Source organism: Ochotona princeps, chromosome 20, assembly GCF_030435755.1.
Source record: "Ochotona princeps isolate mOchPri1 chromosome 20, mOchPri1.hap1, whole genome shotgun sequence".
NCBI classification, from domain to species: domain Eukaryota; kingdom Metazoa; phylum Chordata; class Mammalia; order Lagomorpha; family Ochotonidae; genus Ochotona; species Ochotona princeps.
The window spans coordinates 35,091,907-35,112,330 of NC_080851.1; the positions used below are offsets into that span (position 1 = coordinate 35,091,907).

A 20,424-nucleotide genomic window follows, 5' to 3' on the forward strand; every position below is an offset into this window, starting at 1 on the left:
TTGCTGGAAAGTTCTGTAGGACAAAGGTCAGTTTAGAGTGCTGTGTTTGGCCCTTTTGTTCTAACCTCCACACTGACCTGCTCAGGAATCTCATTCACCCCATATTCCCAAGTATTAGGCTATTATGCTGCGAAGGATGTAGTAAGAACACAAGGCCTTTGAATTCCGAAAACACAGGCTCCTTGATCAAGTTCTGTAGCCTTTTGTGAGGTTTGGTTTTCTCGGATAGAAAGGAAGCTGATCAGCATACTTGGTGCTACAAGGGGTGGATGTGGAGTGTAGTTTAGTGCAGGGTGCAGGCCCTTGGTGGGCATGTGCTGTTATTAGTTGCCATCCTCCTCTTGTGAATGAGGTGACCCGTGGTTTTCCTCTGGGCTAACCTGGTGCCTACCTACAGCTCTGTTTTCTAACGTTTTTTTCAGGTGCTTCCAGTGGAGCACTTGACTTCTCAAGTCCCTGATACCTGAGCCATCACAAATGCACCTGACCTGTAGATTGGCTGCTTTCCTTAATGTCAGTGCCAGGTTCAGGCAATGTAGACTCCTGGGTTGGCCCTGTCATTTTTGAGTGTTTCTCTCCTTTTCTCCCTCTGCCACATTTATACCGATACATGCATGCACCCCATACATGACACTGTTAGTTATGAAGCTATTGTTTCTTCTATTCCTTGCTTCTCTAGCATCTCAACCCCAGCCTTGCCATTGCTTCCACCAGTGTTGGAATTCAAGTGTTGGTTGACTTCTTTTGAATTCTATCTTATGAGTCCCAGAAAGTGCCAAAATTCCTTGACTTCCTGTTGCTCTGCACCAAAATAAGAGCAAAGATGGACAGTCTTCCTATGAGAAGGAAATGTCTTGCAGATCTTGTTCGAGTACAGCAAAGTGTAATACTGTAAAATGCTGCACAGTTTCTATTTGACATTGGGGAGTTGTTACTCCATAACCAATATCCACATACTATTTGCAAACCCATTGCATATGCAGATTGGGTGCAGTGATATTGTGGTTGTTCTTGAGCTCAGCCGACAGTGTTTCATTAGGATACATCTTGAAGCTGTGTGCTCTGCCTGGAGCGAAGCCTCCCTGAAGGGGTGGAGTAGAGACTGTTACTTTCTTGGACAAGAGCACAGTGTGAAGTCTCTGCATGTTTGAATTGTCCTGTGAGTGATTCTGAGTGACTCAGACTTTATCCTTTCCCTTCTTCAAAACCCTTTTCACCAAAAAAGGTCAAAAGACCATTCACTTTTCCTAGGAATGAAAATTTGCCAGAACCATTCCAATTTTCCCATATAAACATATGCATGAAAATAGTATGATCAATGGCCACTTAGCCACCTTAAGTTTGCGCAGCAATAAAGGGGGAATATTAGTATGTGCATGTAGTGTTCAGGTGTGTGAATACATCTGTAAGTACATGTATATACAGATGTATGCAGTTGGAAATACGGACATGGGCCGCTCAAGGGCAAGAGTGTTCATGTTGCATCTGTCTTAATTACTTTTGCCAGAAGGCTGAACCAAGAGAAAGAGGCACATCCCACAGAGGTGAGTTGCTTGCTGGCCTTAGAACACTTCAAATTCCTTAGCACTTTAACTGCTGAGAAAATTGTTCAAAACAGAGCCGGTCATTCCTTTGTTTCCTTAAACAGTTGGCTTTTTGTTAGCAGAAAATATCTGGCAAAATGAAGAGTTTAGTGTTGAGGATGTATATTGTAACTGTTTAAACGCCTGCTTTGTTTTTGCCTGAGGTGCTGTATCGTGTTCCTTTTCCCTGGGCAGTGGTTAACAACTTTGAGTCACTCTAAAGAGACAAGGATTTCACAGGTCCTACCATTTGAAGACTGGTCCTCCTGAAACTCATCCAGCAGGTGGTTCTTCCTACGGGCATCATCTTAGTGGGAGGAAACTCAGTCCAGTTATCCTGTGTGGGGGTATGGCCTTGGGGAAGTCACTAGGATGGGTGAACCTGTTAGGGGACCAGTTTCATGATTCAGGACATTATAGGGTAGGGTAGAGTGTGGCAGGCACAATATTAGGCTCCCCCGTATTGCCATGTGCTCGCTTACATCGTCTTGCGACTCTGCCAGTATAAATGCCATTACCAGAGGCTGAACCAGTGGAGCTCACCCAAGCCTCCACAACTGATATCCAAAGTGAATCTCTTTTCTCTGTAAAGTTAAATTGCTTCAAGAATTTTGTTTTAGTAACCAACAGCCATATAATATGATAGGAACCTGTCATATGCAAAGTAAAAATATGTTCATTAGACATTAGTGAAGTTTTCAGCTGCCAATGTGCAGTTAAGGTCATTGTTTGCAGTAGCATCATATTTTGTTCTACAGAAGATACTTAGAAGTGAGGCCAAGGATCAGTTTAGCTGATGCAATCGACAGGGAAGCATTTGTGTTGATATTAAGTAGAAAAGTTGGTCTTGAGTTGTGTGTAGTATTGACCACCCCTGCACTGTCTTTTCCAAAATGGATATAGCTAAGTTCCTTGGTTTCTGTCACCCAGTAGTTTTGTGAAAAGGACGTGTAACTGTCAGCTTCATCTAGAATGGATCTGCTGGAGGAAGCAAAGGCCTGATGACTGAGCAGGTGATGGTTCTGTGTTCTTGGCACACAAGTAGTTAGCACCATCATAATTTACTGTGGATTCTGTACAATTAACTGCTCCTTGGCTTTTAAGAAAAATGATTTGGGTTAGGACATATGTAGCATAGAATATTTTGTTATCTAAATAGACTGGCAAAGGTAAGGGGCTATGATGTTAAGATCCACTTAGAGACAGAAACAAAATTTCACAATGAAGAGTAACTAACAAAAAAGGAAAGAAAAACTAGAACTTCCTCTTGGAAGGAAATAGGTTAATTATTGAAATATTTGCTTCATACTTTAAAATGTTTATGTTCTGTTTTCAAGATTAAAACGGTTTAAATGAGCTTATGACTGTTATAAAGTATGGAATACAAAATATTCTTCATTTATTCTTCTATCTGATCATCATTCTTATTTTCTATTTTGTGTTTTAAAACGTTCAAATTTTGTATCTGTAGCATTTACTATGATTTAAGGAATTTACTGTTTGAATCAACAAAATCCTTGTGAATGGCTAAATTTCATATCGGTGTAGTTATATTCTCGGGCTTTCCTAGACGTCAGCATGAAGCACAGCAGACCCTCCTCCTTTTTAAATTAGTTAGTTCTTTATAAGTGTTCTGTTACTACGTGTTCCTCAGGGTGGCACTCAGCCTTTGAACTGAGAGCTTTTGAAAGCGTATCTGGGGATGACAAGTGCGCTTTCTATCTGGAGAATACCCTGTGCTTGAAAGAATATGTTCGGTTTTGTTAGAGACTAGTCCACACAAAAGGAACTGAACATTCAGAGCCTTCACCATGGCAAGGGCAAGCAACACCTTTTGCATGTCACGGATGAATGTCTTTTCCAGTGTGGTTCCTGGCACTGCTTTGTGTGTACTGGGACTTACCGAGCAGCCTGCCTGGAGCTGGGGCCGCCTTCTCCTTGAGGTGACGGTGACATCCATCCCTGCCACGTGCCTTACCACAAGACCCACTGCTTTCACAGTGTTATCTGAAAGCTCATTTCAGGAGGCTGTAGATATGGAACATGCTCCTTTCTCCTTTGTTAGCATGTGCTTCTGTCCAGTAGTTTAATGAGCAAATATTTAGAAGAGTCATGGTGTACTGGATGTTAAGATGCTAAATGGTGAAGTCATGCCATTGCTGACAGCATAATGATCCAACACAAGCACAGGCTTTTGCCTAAATTAAATGAGCCTGGGCCCCACGCAGTGGCCCAGTGGCTTAGGTCCTCACTATAGAGAGATCTGGTTAGAGCTCCCATATAGGCTCTGGTTCTAGTCCCTGCGGCACCCTCATGGGAAACCTGGAAGAGGCTCCTGGCTCCTGGCTTTGGATCAGCTCAGCTGCGGCTGCTGCGGCCACTTGGGGAGTGAATCAACAGACAGAAGAACTTGCTGTCTGTCTCTCCTCCTCTCTGTATACCTGACTTTCCAATAAAAATAAAATAAATTTTTAAAAAATTTAAATAAGCCCAAAAGTCTGGATTGTAGGCTCAGTTTCTTGCTTAAGGATTAATGACTAGAGAATTATTTTTTTCCCCCAAAGAGGCAGAAAAGTTGTTTCAGTAGGCAAAGGTAACAGCTTGTTTTCTGGCAAAGATAATGTAAACCCTGTAGCCTACAGCTCAAGAATAGCTTCCTGGTCAAAAGAATTAAATAAAGATTTAAATTTTTTAGTTTTTGGCAAAGTTTCCACAAAATACCCCCTAGAGCATATCACATAAAGTATTAGACAATATAATTTATAGCTTATTTTTTGATGTACATAGCTTGTTCACATAATGAGTTCAAATAAGAAAGTTGAATGGCTGGAAATGGGAAGAAATTGACAAGAAACCTAAACAAAAGTTTAAAATTAAGAAGAGAAACAAACTCTTTGATTTTGCTTGGTAAAATTCCTGTCGGTTTTCCACAGCAAATAATCTTGCTATAATTATCTGAGTAAGTATATCAGAGCTCCACCTCTCCCTGCCTCTGTTGACAATAATGTCACTGGTACATCATGAAAGATAGGGGTCTTTGCATGAATTTACTCTAGCACATGAATTACCAAGTGGACCCGTAAGGCTTAGAATATATAAACCTTCCAAAGTACCTAATTTACTCCCGGTTAGTAGGAAGTTTATTGACATAAGAAATGAGAATATATGATCTTTAAAACACTTCAGAATGTTTAATATTTGAACATGTCAGCAAATAGAAAAAAAATTAGAAAAGCACCGTCCATTGACACTTGATACTTTCACATCTGGGGAAACTGTCACAGGAATATAAATTGCTTCCAGAAGTTTCTGCAGCACACCAAGGCAGAGCCAACATGCAATAAATCATCTACACTTGTTACTTTGATGCCCTTGTGAATGTGTTGAATAAATTGGGAAGAGATGAAAAAATATGCCTGTCAACCCAGGTAGGTGTTTGATGGTCCTTCCTCATCAAGAGCAAGTGACACAATGCTTTACTCTGAAGTGCTAGCGGTACTTATGTAAGCCTTACAGTGTATTCTTTATTGGATTTGTTATAAAAGTCTACATTTCTATGAAATTTCTTACCAGATCCCAAACATCTATCTTGCCACTTTTTACTCATTTGCAAATTCTGTACATTTTTTCCCTGCTAACCTTAGTTTTAGTAGATGAAGAAAATGTGTTTTCAAGGCGCAAGTTCTTATAGACTCAAGAAAAGAGAGCCGGCTGCGTCAGCTTTCCCTGGCACCATGTTGCATGTACTTCTCAATGTCTATATTTAGTCCCTGTGTTATTTTTCTTACTTTCTAAGGCAGCATGTGTGAGTACGACAGCTGGCCTCAGGAGCAGGTTCATATTCCTTTTCTACTCCAGACACAACCTTTTTGCTACCATGGCTTTATACTGTGACTATATATTGACTTTTTAAAATTTTATGTTGAATTATTGGGTTGCTGCTAACAGTTTTCGCTTTCATAGCTTGCAGGCTACTTCAGCAGCAGAAATTAAAAATCAGTTGTGCAAATTCTTGAAATGCTTTTCGTTTCTCTTCTGTTAATATTTGTATAGTAAATCTCAGGTATTTCCTGACCAGATCAATAATGAAAGCTAAATAAATATCAGTTGAAGAATACCTTTAGAACCCTTTTGCAGCTGTGATCATGAAAGAATTCATTTCTGACACAAAGCATGGGGAATGATGCAATCATTCCCGGAGGAGGCATTGAATAGGAAGGATTGACTGTGTTTTTCTAAGTTTTAGGGAATCTTTGCTTATGGCTCGATGGTTAATGGAATGTTTGCATTGTGGGATACAGAACTACCCAAGATGAATTGTGACAGACACATAACTTGGAATGTATAAAGAATTGATTCTACCCAGCTGCCCCTCCCTTGTATTCATTCTTTTGAAGAATGAAGACTTTTTATTTTCTAATAGAAAGGTGTTTTAATGGTACAGTGCACAGAACGAATTCAACTTTTACCAAATTCCATGAATAAATCTTGCTTTCACGTAGTGTTTAGGATCACTATTTGTTTCACATTCTGAGTGGTTTATTCAGGTTGTTCAGATGGGCAAAGTTGCTTGTGAATGTTTCTCAACCATCCTATTAAATGGGTTTGTTAAACAGCATGAAATGTGTACAGAAAAATGAACGAAGCTGGATTTGTTGTTGTTAGCTTACGCTAATTTCAGTCCTAGATCAGGAGTTCAAACATCGATTTTTTCCCCCAGTTTCCCAAAAAACATGCTAAGGAATTTATCTCACTATACTTTTTGTGCTACTGAATTCTACTTTACATAATTCTGTCATCCTTTTAAGGATGGAATTATAAGGATGAAATTAAATCCATCCTTAGCATCCTCTATTTTAGTTACATGTTATATAGGTAAGAAACTGATATAATACAAATAATAATAGCACAGATGTTGTAGATTTCAAATTAATGGATTGATCATTAAGCCTGACTTTATTGCTCATATTTAAAAGGGCTTTAATTCTTGGAGAAAGAGAGATTATGGAGAAGCTGAAATAGTAAGGATATTGAATCTGGAGTTAGGATTTAAGGGCCCCAAGGCTTTGGGACATCCTAGACTGCTTTCCCAGGCCACAAGCAGGAGCTGGATGGGATGCGGCGCTGCCGGGATTAGAACCGGCACCGATATGGGATCCCAGACGTGCAAGGGGAGGACTTTAGCCACTAGACTACTGCACTGGGCCCCAGAAGTATCTTTTAGCCTGTTCAAGTTATGTAATGTCTCTGAAATTTAGTCCAGAATCTTTATTTTTAATCTGAGATGCTCTTGATGGCATCCTAGAGAATATTTCAAATACTGGAGCAGGATGGGAGGCTGGGAAGCTTCTTTCACTGAATGCTATTCACAGTGCTGTGTGTGACTGAAGCCAGGACTGTGCAGTTGAAGCTGGTGGCTGGGGACTCAGTCCAGGTTCCCCCACTGAGTGGGAAAGACCCAACGGCTTGAGCCATTGCTGCTGTCTCCTAGGGTCTGCATTAGTAAGGAAACGTGTCCGGAGTTGGAGCCAGAAATCAAACTCGGGTACTCTGGTGTGAGACAACAGCATCTTAATAAGCCACCTGCCCACCCCGCTGGCTCTAGTTTGAATGTGCTTGCTGTGTTTCCTGTTAGTTGGCATAGTAAATCAACATGTAGCTTCAGAATCTCACCAAATAAAGCCTCTGGTGCCTAAAGAATTCAACATTCTGCTTTTTTAAATTTTTTTTTTGTCATACGGTTCTATAGGCTCTGGGATTTCCCCTCATCCCTCCCCCAAAGCCCCTCATTCTGATCTTCAAAAATCACCAAACACAAACCTGCAGGGATCAAATCAAGAAACCCCCCAGTACTGCTGGGAGCACAATTTCAACTTACAAATTGGGGAATTTCAGTCACCAACACCACCTCAACCTTAGCCACTGCCATTGTTTCTTGGATTGCTCTGCTAAAATGATCGACCTAAACTGAGAGCATCAGGGAGTCTGTCGCTTCAATCTATTCCTATGATGTTGAGTGCAGAGTCTGCACCTCGACCCCCAAACTGTTTTGTCACCAGCATCAGCACTGACCAAGGTCTGCAAACTTTGGGTTTCAGGCGCCCCCACTCACATCTTGGGAGGAGAACTGTCTGGGCTCTGCTCCTTCTTGTGGCTGAGGTTCTGAGAGTTGGCTGAGCTGGATAGATGGGGAGAAGCTAAAGGTTCTGTGGTGTCCCAGCCTACAGAGCACTTCCCTGGCTGACTCTGGCATTTGGTTAAGCTGCTTTCACTAATTCTCATTTTAGAAAATAGACAAAGGTAGTTATATTCTCAAATGATTAAGTCTAAGTGATCAGAAATATTAGCTTATAACGAACACTTGTTATAGCATCACTAAGGTTTCATGTATTACAAAATACGTGTCCCATGGAGGTTCAGTAAGTAGTTACTGATTATCAGTCAGTTAGGTAGAATAGTAGGACAGGTCTGGTTAGATCACATGCATGTCTTTTCTGAGTATTTCCATTTTTAAAGTCTGTGAAAGCACTGTTTCCCAACTTGTCACGTTGGAAGTGATGACAGTGATGTGCTCAACCAGCAGAAATCCATCAATGATCCTGGGTCTCCTGCCCTTCCCAATCAGGGTGATGGAGCACCTGGCACTTGTGCCATGCTCAGGACCTTCCCGACAGACGTCCTGTTGGGGTGACTCAGCAGGAACAGGCTCTCACTGAGTGCTTGATGGATGAGTCACACTTCTGTTCTTTTACAGTAACTGATCCCATTGAATCCTCCAAGCAATCCCGAGACTTGGTCATCATAGACACAAATGATCCCCAGTTCAAAAATAAACAAGTTCCCATTTCACTGTGCTGCATAATGTTTATTACTGTCTGTACTTGCCTTTTTTGAGTAAGAGGAACCTATATTGTTGAGGGAAAAAGTATCTGAGAGACAATTTAGTAGGAAACTCTGATTTTAGAAGAGCTAACTCAAGCTCTTTCTTTGGGTCTAAGGTAATTTCTTTAATTAGATGTGAGAAAATTTTTCATATAAATGGGTAGAGAAAAATATTTTAGCCTCTCTGAACCATGTGGTCTTGTTGGTAAGACTGAACTCCTGGTGTAACCAAAGCAGCCACAACCTGCTTCTACATACCGTAAAAGAATTGAGAGTGACTGTATTCCCATTAACCTTTTTGACAAAGGCATGGGTGTAGGCAGCATACTGTCCATTTTAAGTTGTATACATACTATCTGCTACATTTTAGCTTATAGTCTGTTATTCCTCAACATTGTGGCAAAAATGTTCAAGCGGATGCAAGTTAAAACCTTGGCTTCTCCTTTCCTCTGAGAATTGTCCACCCACTTCCTCTCTTGTTTTAGGTCTGACAACAACATAAGCGCCATCAGAGTTTCTACTGATTGGAACTCTATGAAGTTGCTGTCCTTACTAAAATCTTCCCAAGGCTCCCCATCCCCTTGGACAGTCCCTCAGGAGCAATTTGCCCTCTGTAATGACATACTTCCCATGCTTTTCCATACGTACTATGTTACATGACGTATCTGGGTTTGCTACATAAAACACCTTATATGTTTTTCTACCCATTCAATTTTTCTCCTGCTCTGTGGCCCTAATTATTCTAATTCTGAAGGATGATATAATCTTTTGGGGTGTTTCCTTAGTAACTTTGTGCTTCTGGCTCTTTCTCATTCCCAGCCTTAGCCTGTGTAACATTTTTGGAGATGTGTTTTGACTTGGATTGCCCATGAGCTTCTCGAAGTTGCTGCCCACCCCATTCCAGTGCTGTCTGTTGTCACTCAACACTCAGTGATGACTTACTTGCAGCAATGAAAGAGGTTGGGTGTGAAGAAGTAGAAATTACAGTACAGCAAATAGTTACATTCTGTGGGTGACAGGAGTATTGCTATTTCTGAGTTGTTTTGATACAATTTCCCGTAGAAATGTAGAATGGATGTTACTATTCCTAATTGTGTTATTCTCTTTTCTAGTGCAGCTTTTAAAAATTTCATTTTATTTGAAAGGCTGAAAGAATGAGGGAGTGGGGAGAGAGACTGAGAGATATTTAGAAAGATTGAGAGGCAGAGAGAGAAAGGGAAATTATCTTCTATCTCATAGCCTATTCCTCAATTTCCCAAGAGAAGATGGGTTGCCCCGGCTGAAGTCAGGCCTGAAGGATTCATCTAGGTCTCTCACATGGGTGGCAGGGACCCTAGAATCTAAGCTATCACCTGCTGGCTCCGAGGGAGTCCATTAGGAATAAACTGTATTGGAAGTGGGGTGGGTAGCTGAGATTTGAATGAGATATCTGTATATAAAATGTGGGCATCCCCAGGGGCATCTTAACTATTGTATCGAATGCACCCCCTGGTATGGTTTAATTTTAAAATTTTTCATTTTGAAAAGACTTTTAAAATCTTTGTCTTATAGATAACTGTTTTTAGTCTTATGAAATATGTCTATTTTTGAAAGACTTATTTAATCAGTTGAAAATTATAATGGTAGAGAGCAAGAAAAAAAAGATCTTCCATCCACTGCTTCGTTGCCCACATCTCTGAAGCCAGGATCCAGGACCTCCATCTTTGGGTGGGGGCCCAGGTGCTGCTGTGCTGCCTGTGTCGTCATCCGCTTTGGCAGGTGCAGCAGCACACAGCTGAATCAGAAACAGGCGCTCCAGTATTCTGTGTTCCAAGCAGACCTAACCTCACACCAAATGCCCTCACTTAATTTTTTTTTAATTTTTCATTTTACCTTTTAGGAAGGTTCTGTTTTTCTTTCTAAAAGCACACTTGTCTTAGTTTTATGAAGCATCTTATAGTTAAGAAATGACTGTTTCTGTCTTATTTTGAATATTTTCTTCATGTGCTCTAAAAGAGACATTGAGTTTTAAATGTTTCTCACTTGTAAATGGGACAATTTGTATCCTAAAATTAGAAGTTAGAGAATTATACTTAAATATCTTTTGGAGGAAACATCTTTTTTATTTGTTCCAAGATACATTCTAAATGATTATCTGGCTGATGTTTTAAGCACACAAAATATTGAGCTTAGGAGCATTAACTTTACTTCTTAGCTCAAATTGGAACTAAGTATATATTTAAAAGGAAATATTAGATAATTTTGAATAAGTAGATGAAAGATTGAAGCCAGTGTTACAGATGGCAGTTGAATCTTCTTTCCCGTCCCTGTCCATATTTTATTTGGGTCATATGTTTAACCTGATCGACTTGTGAGATATTTGTAATATCAAGGAAAGGGAAGAGATTTTTTGTTGTTGTTGGTAGTGGTGATCTTTTTTCTTCAGTGAATGGGTTCAGGAAGCCCTTGGATGAAGAACGTGCACCTTTGTCCTTAGTTCGGAGTTGAGCAACTTAGTTTATAGTAAAGGCTAACTTGATACTATTGCAGGAGAATGTGGCGTGTGGTGCATGGGTTCCTCCTGGTATTGCTGAGCTTCCTGTTTCGCCATTGTGAAAGCTGTGCCCATGTGCCCACGCTGATCTCAGCTGCTTGTTTGTGGAATGTTCTGTGGAGCTGAGCCCTCGTGCTGTGAGGGTGTGCTTTCTCAGACTGTTTTGGTGCACAGATAAGGGAAGTCTCAAATTATAAACAGAAAAAAATGGCATTTTTTCATCATGTTTTGGAGTGTTTCATCGCTAGCATGCAATTTATGTCCATTTAACATCTGATGTTTCTCTGCTAGATATTTTGAATGCATGGATCTCAGTTACTGCAGAGTTTAATGTCCATTACTACAATTCTCACATCTTCAGCAGTCTCAATGACGGACTTACATCCTCTTCTTGGGTAATAGTTTTCTCCTTTCTCTGCCTGGCAATTGTTTGTAATCTTTGCATACTTAAGGGTTTAGATAGGTGGATGGTGCATTTTCATCTAAATTTGAAGTCTTTAAGCATTACATTTTTGGATTTTTTTCCTCCTGTTTTCTCTCTACCTTGTTAGGAGCTCTGGCATAGATTGGCACCAGCCCTGGCTTTTTCAGGCATTTGAGGAGTGAACAAGCAGATGGAAACTAGTTCTTTCTGTGTCTCTGCTTTTCAAATAAATTAAGAACGTGAGCCCTTTTCTGTGCTGGCACATGGCTACCACCACTGTGTCAAACTTGTGTGTTCCTTTTCATTTTTTTGGTAGTTCTTGCCTCATTCTTCTTGAGCTTTTGCTCACGTGTTCATGGATCCCGAGAGTCTACTGGTTCTGTGAGATGAGTAATCTAATGATCTGCAACTCAGAGAGATGTAGCCAAGTGGCTTACATTGCCCTAACCTGAGACGTTCACGGTCATAAGGGAGCACAGATATAGGGCTCTCTTTTTTGTTTCCTCGTTCTGCAGGCATTGTTCTTTCTTCACAGTATGGTGTACACATGAACCAAAAAAAAATGTTTCTTGTGATAAGGAAATGTTGGTCCTGTCCCCTCATTACTCATACTCATTACGTGGCCAGTGAAGGACTTGTGCTAATCTCAGTTTTGAGTGTTTAAGTTCCACACATTCACTAGTTATTCACAGTTTCAAGAATCTGTTTATCAGTAAGTGAGGGCTCATTCTGTGTTCCCTCAAGTGTGATATGCTTTTGCGTTTTGCAGTTCTATTTGTTCATAGCAGGATTTGGGGTGGTAACTCTTAGGCAGGAATCAAAGATTCTTGGCTGTACAGACTCATAATCACCAAAAATCTCAAGGGGAGAGATGACCAGTTTCTTTCCATGAAGTTGCAAAGAATCACATGCTTATTGTTTTGAAATTTCTTACTTTTGGAAATTTATATCTGCTAGTTTTTATAGAGATAAAACATTATAATCATTTATGTGCAATAATATTAGCTACATAAATTGTTGATTCATATTAATGATTAGGACTGCTTTAAAAGATTTCATACCAACACTTGTTACAGCTGGTACAAATGAGTTGATTGTGGATAAGTGTAATGCTGAACTAATTGTGCCGTCACATTGGTTAAATGTGATCTTAAAGGAAATGATGCTTCATGAGATAGTTTAAAGATGTTTATTTTTGAATGGCTTATTTATTTTTTTGGAAAGGCAGATTTACAGAGATAAGGAGAGGTGAGTGGGAGGGTGGGGTCTTCCTTTTGCTTCTTCATTCCTTCTGTGGTCCAACCAGCCAGACCTGAGCTGACCCAATGGGGAGCCAGGAGGCGGGTGTTGGGAGCTTGGAGCTTCTTCCTGTCTCCCATGTGGGTACAGGGGCCCATGGCTTTGGGCTGTGCTCCACTGCCCTCCCAGGCCACAAGCAGGGAGTGGGATTTGAAAGTGGGAAATCTGGTGCATGATCTGACACCCTAATGGGATTCTGGTGCTTGTAGGTAGAGGGTTAGCCTTTTGAACCATCATGCTTGCCCTTATTTTTTTGATGTTTTTAAAAGATTTATTTATTTTTTTAATTGAAAGGCGGATATACAGAGAGGAGGCGAGACAGAGAGGAAGATCTTCTATCTGATGGTTCACTCCCCAAGTGGCTGCAACGGCTGGAGCTGAGCCAATTCGAAGCCAGGAGCCAGGAGCTCTTCCAGGTCTCCTGTGCGGGTACAGGATCTCAAGGCTTTGGGCCGTCCTCAACTGCTTTCCCAGGCCACAAGCAGGGAGCTGGATGGGAAGCGGGGCTGCCAGGATTACAACCAGCGATCATATGGGATCTGGGGCATGCAAGGCAAGGACTTTAACCACTACGTTATTGCACTGGGCCCTGATTTTTTTTTTATTAAAAAAATGATTTTAAAGTGATATTAAGTTTCCTTAAGGACTTTGACCATGTACCGAAGTTTTGCTTTATTATTCTTTGCTGTTGTTAATAAAGAATTGAAATAAAATATATGCACAAATATTGCATCAGTACTGATATTATAAAACTCTTTTACTTAATTCTTTGCATCAAAAAGAACATTTAAGTCTTTTATGTGGGTAATATTTTAATGCAAAATATTATTTATTGTGTTGTGTGAACTTCGATTATTTCTCAATGTGCTAGTTTTGCTGGTACCCTATTTTGTGAAGACTTGTAAATGAGTTGTTCTGTTTCCTTGGTTGTTGTGATTATTTTTCTGTTCATTAGAACTATGTGTTGACTTTTGTGATGACATTAATTTAAACTCATTCTGTTTTAATGAAGTGGTTTGATATTAAGCAATTGATCTTTTAAAAGCACATTTAATTATTTTCATTAATAGATTTCATATAATTCATAACCATTTGAAGAGAGATGGAAGTTTTTCTAATTTTCTTTCCTAGTTCTTAAGATAAATTCCTGTTTTTATCTTTAATTTCTTTAGTTATTAGAGCTATCTTGTAAGTTCTGTTGGAAAGTGATGTTTTCAAGATGTTGGCTGTAATTTGCACACTTGACTCTCTTGTACCCGCATGTGGTTCATTTTTGTAGTATTTATTGTGCAGATTCAGGGAATCTCTGACCTGTCTACTCTTTATTCCTAATGCAGTTATTTGACAATTACCAGAACTTTCTGTTTTGACCACCTTTCTTGATGGGCATCAGGAATTCCTTATTTAAGTACAGACAAAACTTCACAATCTAGCCTTATTCTTAGCCTCATAAACAACTTGAGTATTTGCCGCTGAACTTCAAATCAACCCGATTCCCTTTTCAGACTCTCCAGTGCCCAGGACTCTGGAATGGGGCAGGAGTGTTCATTGCGGGGTGTGGAGACCATTGTGTTCCCTCATTAGTTACCGTCCTCTGAGCACCTGCTCTCCAGAGATGCGACTATCACGTAGAAACGTATACAGACTGGGACTCTCCTGGAAGTGGACATGCACCGAATGGTTGCCAGACAGAACGACAGCACTTGCCAAGCGGAAGCCAGGAGGCCCAGGGAGCACAGGGAAGCCTGCCGACCCTGATGTCCAGAAACCTTGCCCACCCACGGGCCCATGGAGCCGTCCACATGTTTTGCATTTAAGCAGTCCATGCCCTTATATAAGTCAGTTCGCTGTCTCTCATTAGCATGTAGTTAGACATACTTTTTGGAGGGTAGAGGGATAAGCCTCATCATCTTTATGCATATGTGAGAACTGTTAGAAATGTCATGCTAATTGGGGGAATGTTTTCCTGTGATTTCCATGTAGTCAGTGAACAGTACAAAAACAGATCAAACACTGCCTTCTTGATATATATGTAAGCCAGTCTGCAGAACTCAGCCCAGACAAAATATTTTGCAATTTTTCAGTGGATACAAGGCTGTGCATGCTGGAAGTCAGTTTATTAGGGTAAAGCATTTATATTTCTCCTGAGTTTGCATGATCATTTTCCACCCCTAAGCTGTGGTCTTATAAACCAAATATGCTTTTTAAAAATTAAATATTGATTGTATTTTTTGTTACCAAATGGCGTTTCCCTCTGGAATTTATAACTCAGTATGTTTTAAAAGTTTAAAATTAGTAGCAGTACAAATATGTAAAGTATATGCTCAAATTTCACGATACTAAGAGAAACATCTGCTTGAGATTGTGTTCTGTTTTTTGTGATGTCATCAAACCTTTGCAAATGGTAAATGAATTTTGAGACACATGCCATTTCTTCATGCTTGCATTGTAGTAACCTGGGTATGTATTTTATAAAGTTAAGATGTTTATCTTGGTTTATTTTATTTTTAAATATTTTTTGAAAGATTTATTCATGTCCATTGAAAAGGCAGATCTACAGAGAAAAGGAGAGGCCGAGAGAAAGATATCCCATCTGCTGGTTCCCCAAGTGACTGCAATGGCCAGAGCTGAACCAGTTTGAAGCCAGGAACCAGGAGCCTGCTGCAGGTCTCCCATGAGGGTGCAGGATCCCAAGGCTTTGGGCCATTCTCTATAGCTTTCCCAGGCCACAAACAGGGAGCTAGGTGGGAAGTGGAGCTGCCAAGACACGAACCAGCATCCATATGGGATCATAGCACCTGCAAGGCAAGGATTTAGCCAATGAGCCATTGCACCGGGCCTCTTTGTGTATTTTAAACTTTATTTTATGAACTTGTACAATTCTTTTAAGCTGATAGTATTTCAAGAAAATGACCTATGTTATTTCTCTTACATCTTGCTTTTTTGTGACTTTTGTCTCTCTGTTTGATGGTATAGTGTATCAACTTAGAAATCGAGCAGTTTGTAGAAGTGTAATTAGTTGGTTTATTACTTTTATACACTGTTTCCCTTAATTCATGAAATTCGTCATTTGTAGCATTGAATTACTGATTTCTCACAAATGCTGTTTCCTATTTGTTGTTTTCCTACAATCTAGACTCAGCTCTCTCATAGATAATCAGTGCAGACTATCAGTTACGCTTTATCTCCGTGTCTTACGAGGCAGTAGGAACACTGGAAGCTACTGTGCCATGTGTTCTGTTAAACTTGGATTTTTGTTTTGGTCTTGTCTGTTTTGCCGTTTTACAGTATCTTAGTGAAACAGCTGAACGCCCACCATTGTTAGTTTCCAAGGGAACAGAGTGAGCAGGAACTCAAGGCCAATATCCTGCAACCTCTTCTGCTGCTCAGTGGCAGAGCACCTACACCTATTCTCTGCCTCTCACCTTCCAGAAACGTTATTTTTTTCTTCCTTTGTCTATACTTTCGGGTTAGTATGGCCTGGATATTTTGTAATATATGATCTCAGAATTCAATTAAAGATATTTATCTAGAGTTTCAATTAAGTAAATTGAATGAAGAATTCCAAAAAATAGTACTTGCTATGATTCTCTTTAAAGCAGATGTTATGTAAGCAGTTTTCTTTGGAAAAGTGAAAGTGATTTTTATGAAGAAAAAAAAAAAACCTCAATCCCCATTGCAATATAGTAAGATCCAGATCCTGTTATCATGAAAAGGAAAGTAGCCGTGAAATTAGTGTTGGAGGCTGAGGGTGTGTTGAAATGCTTATGGCTAGTGAAAACTTACCAATGGACAGTATCGAATACTTAAGAAGTTTCCTAAATTGGTTACAATAGCAGGTTACTTATGTTCATAAGTTTTTATGTTGTACGTACATTTTATATCTTAAATGGCTGTGTTGTGATTTAGGGTGTTTTTTTGTTTTGTTTTGTTTTGTTTTGTTTTTTTGCGATGCACTTATATAAAATCCGAGTTATAGACAGAGTTCTTCCATTTGCTGATTCACTCCCCATATGGCTGGACCAGGTCAAAGCCAGAAGCTGTTACTCCATCTGGGTTTCCCATGTTGGTGACAGGATCCCAAAGATTTGGCTATCACTTGTGAAAGAAAAACCTGATTCCCTCACAGGATAGGAAATGGGGTAGCTGGGACTGGAGCCATGCTCATAATGGATGCCCGAACTGGTGCTTGCTTAACTGCTACACTACAACGCTAGCCTTATGATTTAGATATCTATGTTAAGAAACAACATTATAAAACCTTCAGGAATTTGGAGACATGAGACCCTCAAAATGTGGCTGAAAATAATGCTTATGAAATAATCATTTGAATGTTTTTGAGAAACTACTGTTTAAATGTTCTGCATACTTCTGGATTTACATTAATGACTAGATAATTACTACACATGGCAATTATTAACTACTTTGTAAGGATTCTTTCAGAAAGCTTAATCATTTCTCTTGACTTTCATTTAGATCACTCATTTCATAGCATGCTAATCATCGGACTAAAATGTCTAGACTTAGCTACACATTATGCGCTGCGCTGAAGAAACTGATGAAATCATATGGTTTATACCTATTTGTGATCCAAGCTGCCATGCGATATCAGCAGCGTGTCACGTTTTCCTAATACTGTAGATTCCATATCTGCATTCATAAAGGATCCACTGACTTTGTTCAGTAAATACTTATGAGTTGGAACATGACTAGAAATAAGTGCAAGTGAATAAAAATAATTGCAGTATTGTAAATATGATTTGAGCTTTCTTTGATGTCCCCCACCCCCTGAAATGTTAAAGGGAATAATATTTTGTCACCTTTGGTGTTTTACAGGTGTACTTTCTTGATTGTCAAGCAGTACCTCTCAGTCAGAAAATGGAAAGCCTGATGTGGATTAGGGAGCTTGCAAAGGAAGTGAAAAACGGAAATATTTTATTGTCTTGCCTTCTTATTTGTTACCCACAGGTGAGTAAAATATTCACAGGCTCAGAATGGTATGCTCTGTGAGCAAAAACCTGCCTTTGTTAGAAACTATGGATATTGATACCCTGGAAGATTATTTACCTGTTCTTGTGCTATGATAGATAGAACCAGTTGGCTTACAGAAAAGAAAAGTGAAAAAATAAAAGAGAACAAGTGTTTTAGGCAAGGATATAAACTGACAAATGTCTCGAGCTCAGTAGCCTACATAGAATTGCTAGATTTAGCATAGGAAAACCTTCGCTTCCTGGTGAAACTCTTGTGTTTGCACAGCTCTTAGCCAGTGGAATGTTCTGGAACTGCTTACCTTCATAGGTCTTTTTAAAAAATGAGTTTTTCATTGTTTTTTTTTTCCCTAGCATGTTAGCATGTCATCTGGTTATTGAAGGCAGTTTCCGGTATTTAGGTTATGAGAAGACCTGGAACTTAGGTAGAGAAATACATTAATTATTACATTTCAATAGTGGCAAGATAGTTAAAGCGAAGGCAAAATGAACTAGTGTGCTGGAGTCTTACTGCAGAAAAATGCTATTGAAAATGAAACATTGGGGGAATTGGCTATATGAGTTGAATTTGCCTTTTGTGCACCTATAGCTTTCATCAGGCTTATGACCACTTTTGAGTTTCTTGAAAGTACCACCTGAGAGTTCTAGCGAGTAGGGCAGCTACTTTCTTATTTTTAATGTTGTTATTTGTAACAGTCAACTTTCTTGTGGTCCAGAATGAAATGATTCTGTAGTTCCTGTCTTGAAAATGATAGATATTTAACATTCTATATGAGTAATGAGTGACAGCAGCTTTTATGAAATGATTTAAGGTGAATTTTTAGCCTGCAGCTGAAATTGGAAACCTGAAATCTGGAGCAATAGGGCTTTAAATATAAAGATCTTGTTACCCCATGACCGGGTTTTCTTTAACTTTGAGGTTATTTCCCCTGCTCCCAAAATACGCAAGCATGATTTTGGTTCAGTCAACAAAAACCAGGGCAGGTTTCATTTTGTCAGGATTATGACACTGTGCGCTGTTCGTGCTATCAGATTTATTAAAGTCAGGATGACCCATGAAGGTGTGTTTAATTGCCAACAATAGGTAACTGACAGAGTAAGATGGAAAACCTGGCCCGGGAATATTTCCTCTTCAATAAGTTGTCACTTATTTTGTTGCACAGTGCCTGTTCTCCTGGAATTAAAAAAAATGCTTATTTTTCCTTCTTTTTGTACGACAAAGACACAGCTTGGGAGAACACTCTCCACGCTATGCCCTAACCTTCTGAGCACGGTCTCGTTTTGATGTAACTTATTCCATTCAGTTGGTTGACTATCTGCTGTGCGGAGTACCTACTTTACAGGCTTTCTCTCATTGCCAGGCATGTGTAAGAGACAGAAAAGACAGAGTGTTGGCTGTTCTCTGACAGGTAACTTTCTGTAGGATTTTCACTTTGAACGTGGATTTCTAAATCTAGTCTTTCGCTGTGATCACCATTGATATATATTTCCTAGATTTATCCGGTATATTCCTTTAAGCCTCTGATGACTGAAAACTGTCTAGATTTTTAGCCATTTTTGGTAGAAGGTAACATCAGGTACTACTTCCTTGGGTAGGTTTTTGGTTTGTTGACAGTTCCTGCTTGGAAGAGAACGGATTGCATTGTCTCCAAAGTATGTGCTGTAGATGTAGTTTTTCTGGTTTCAATAAGGCCTGCCTTGTGATGTGTGAGAAATTCCTGAGAGCATAGGTGGCCTTTGATTTCATTTTTTTTGGCTGCACTTTCACAGGGCTTGAGTTCTATGGTGTTTATGGTTAAATAGAATTACTTAAGCTCTTAAAAAAATATATTTTGCCCGTGATGTTGCTGATCTGTGTTGCTGTGTTTGTGTAGATTTATTGAACACACCTTGGCAGCACTTTTTCTGTGTTTAGTGAATTTAAACTTCTTAATCTTATTGTGTTTGTTTCATGATTGCTTTTGGTTCACAGAATAGTACACAATACGTTAGCTATGATTTCCACTTCATATAATTTACCCATATGTGTTACATGTATATATGTTGTGTGCATCTTTAGAAACATCTCATCTGGAAAAGAAAAAGAATTGATCTCATTTCTGGTATCATGATGGTTTACAGCGTCTCATTGATCAGTCACCAGTCATTCTTTGTGACAAATGCATTGAACCATAACTTTTCATCAATGTATCCAAATTGTCTTAACTGATAACTTCGGGAGATCTGAAATGGGCTTCGTTGAACTCCAGACACGCTCCTTCAGTGTGTGTTTTTAGACAGCAAGATTGCTTGCAGAAATGGTTGAATATGATTCATTCTCTGGCTAGGTCAGTGTAGTAAGGCACTAGTTAATTTTTTTTTTAAATAAAGGACTTTAAATTCCAATACTAACCTTGAAAAGAAAAAGAAATAATTTAGAATCACATCTTTGAGGAGAGGTTATCTTCTGGCTCATGCTACTGATTTGGCTGTGCACATAACATGTGGAATTTTTTCCTGACTCCGTGATCCAGTGGTTGGCTCTTCACATGGGCACAGAGTCAGGGAAGGTGTGAAGTTTACATGGAGTGGAACTCTTTGCAAGGAGATGATTTCTTTCACAGTTTGGTGAGTGAATTCAAATCAGGTCCTATCCTTCATTCTCAAATTACCATGCAAGGCTCACTGTGGAAGGCTCATGGTTAATCTGCGCGAAGGATCATAATCTACATTTTA

At 39.5% G+C, this 20,424-nt stretch overlaps 1 protein-coding gene across 1 annotated transcript in view; it reads left to right on the plus strand.

The window, feature by feature from the left end:
• The window catches only part of CRPPA (CDP-L-ribitol pyrophosphorylase A), a 253,771-nt gene that overhangs the window by 135,657 nt on the left and 97,690 nt on the right, over positions 1–20,424 (plus strand). The window contains exon 9 of the mRNA XM_004582471.2: positions 17,558–17,689. Coding sequence (XP_004582528.1) covers positions 17,558–17,689 — 132 coding nt within the window. The remainder of the gene's footprint in view (positions 1–17,557; positions 17,690–20,424) is intronic.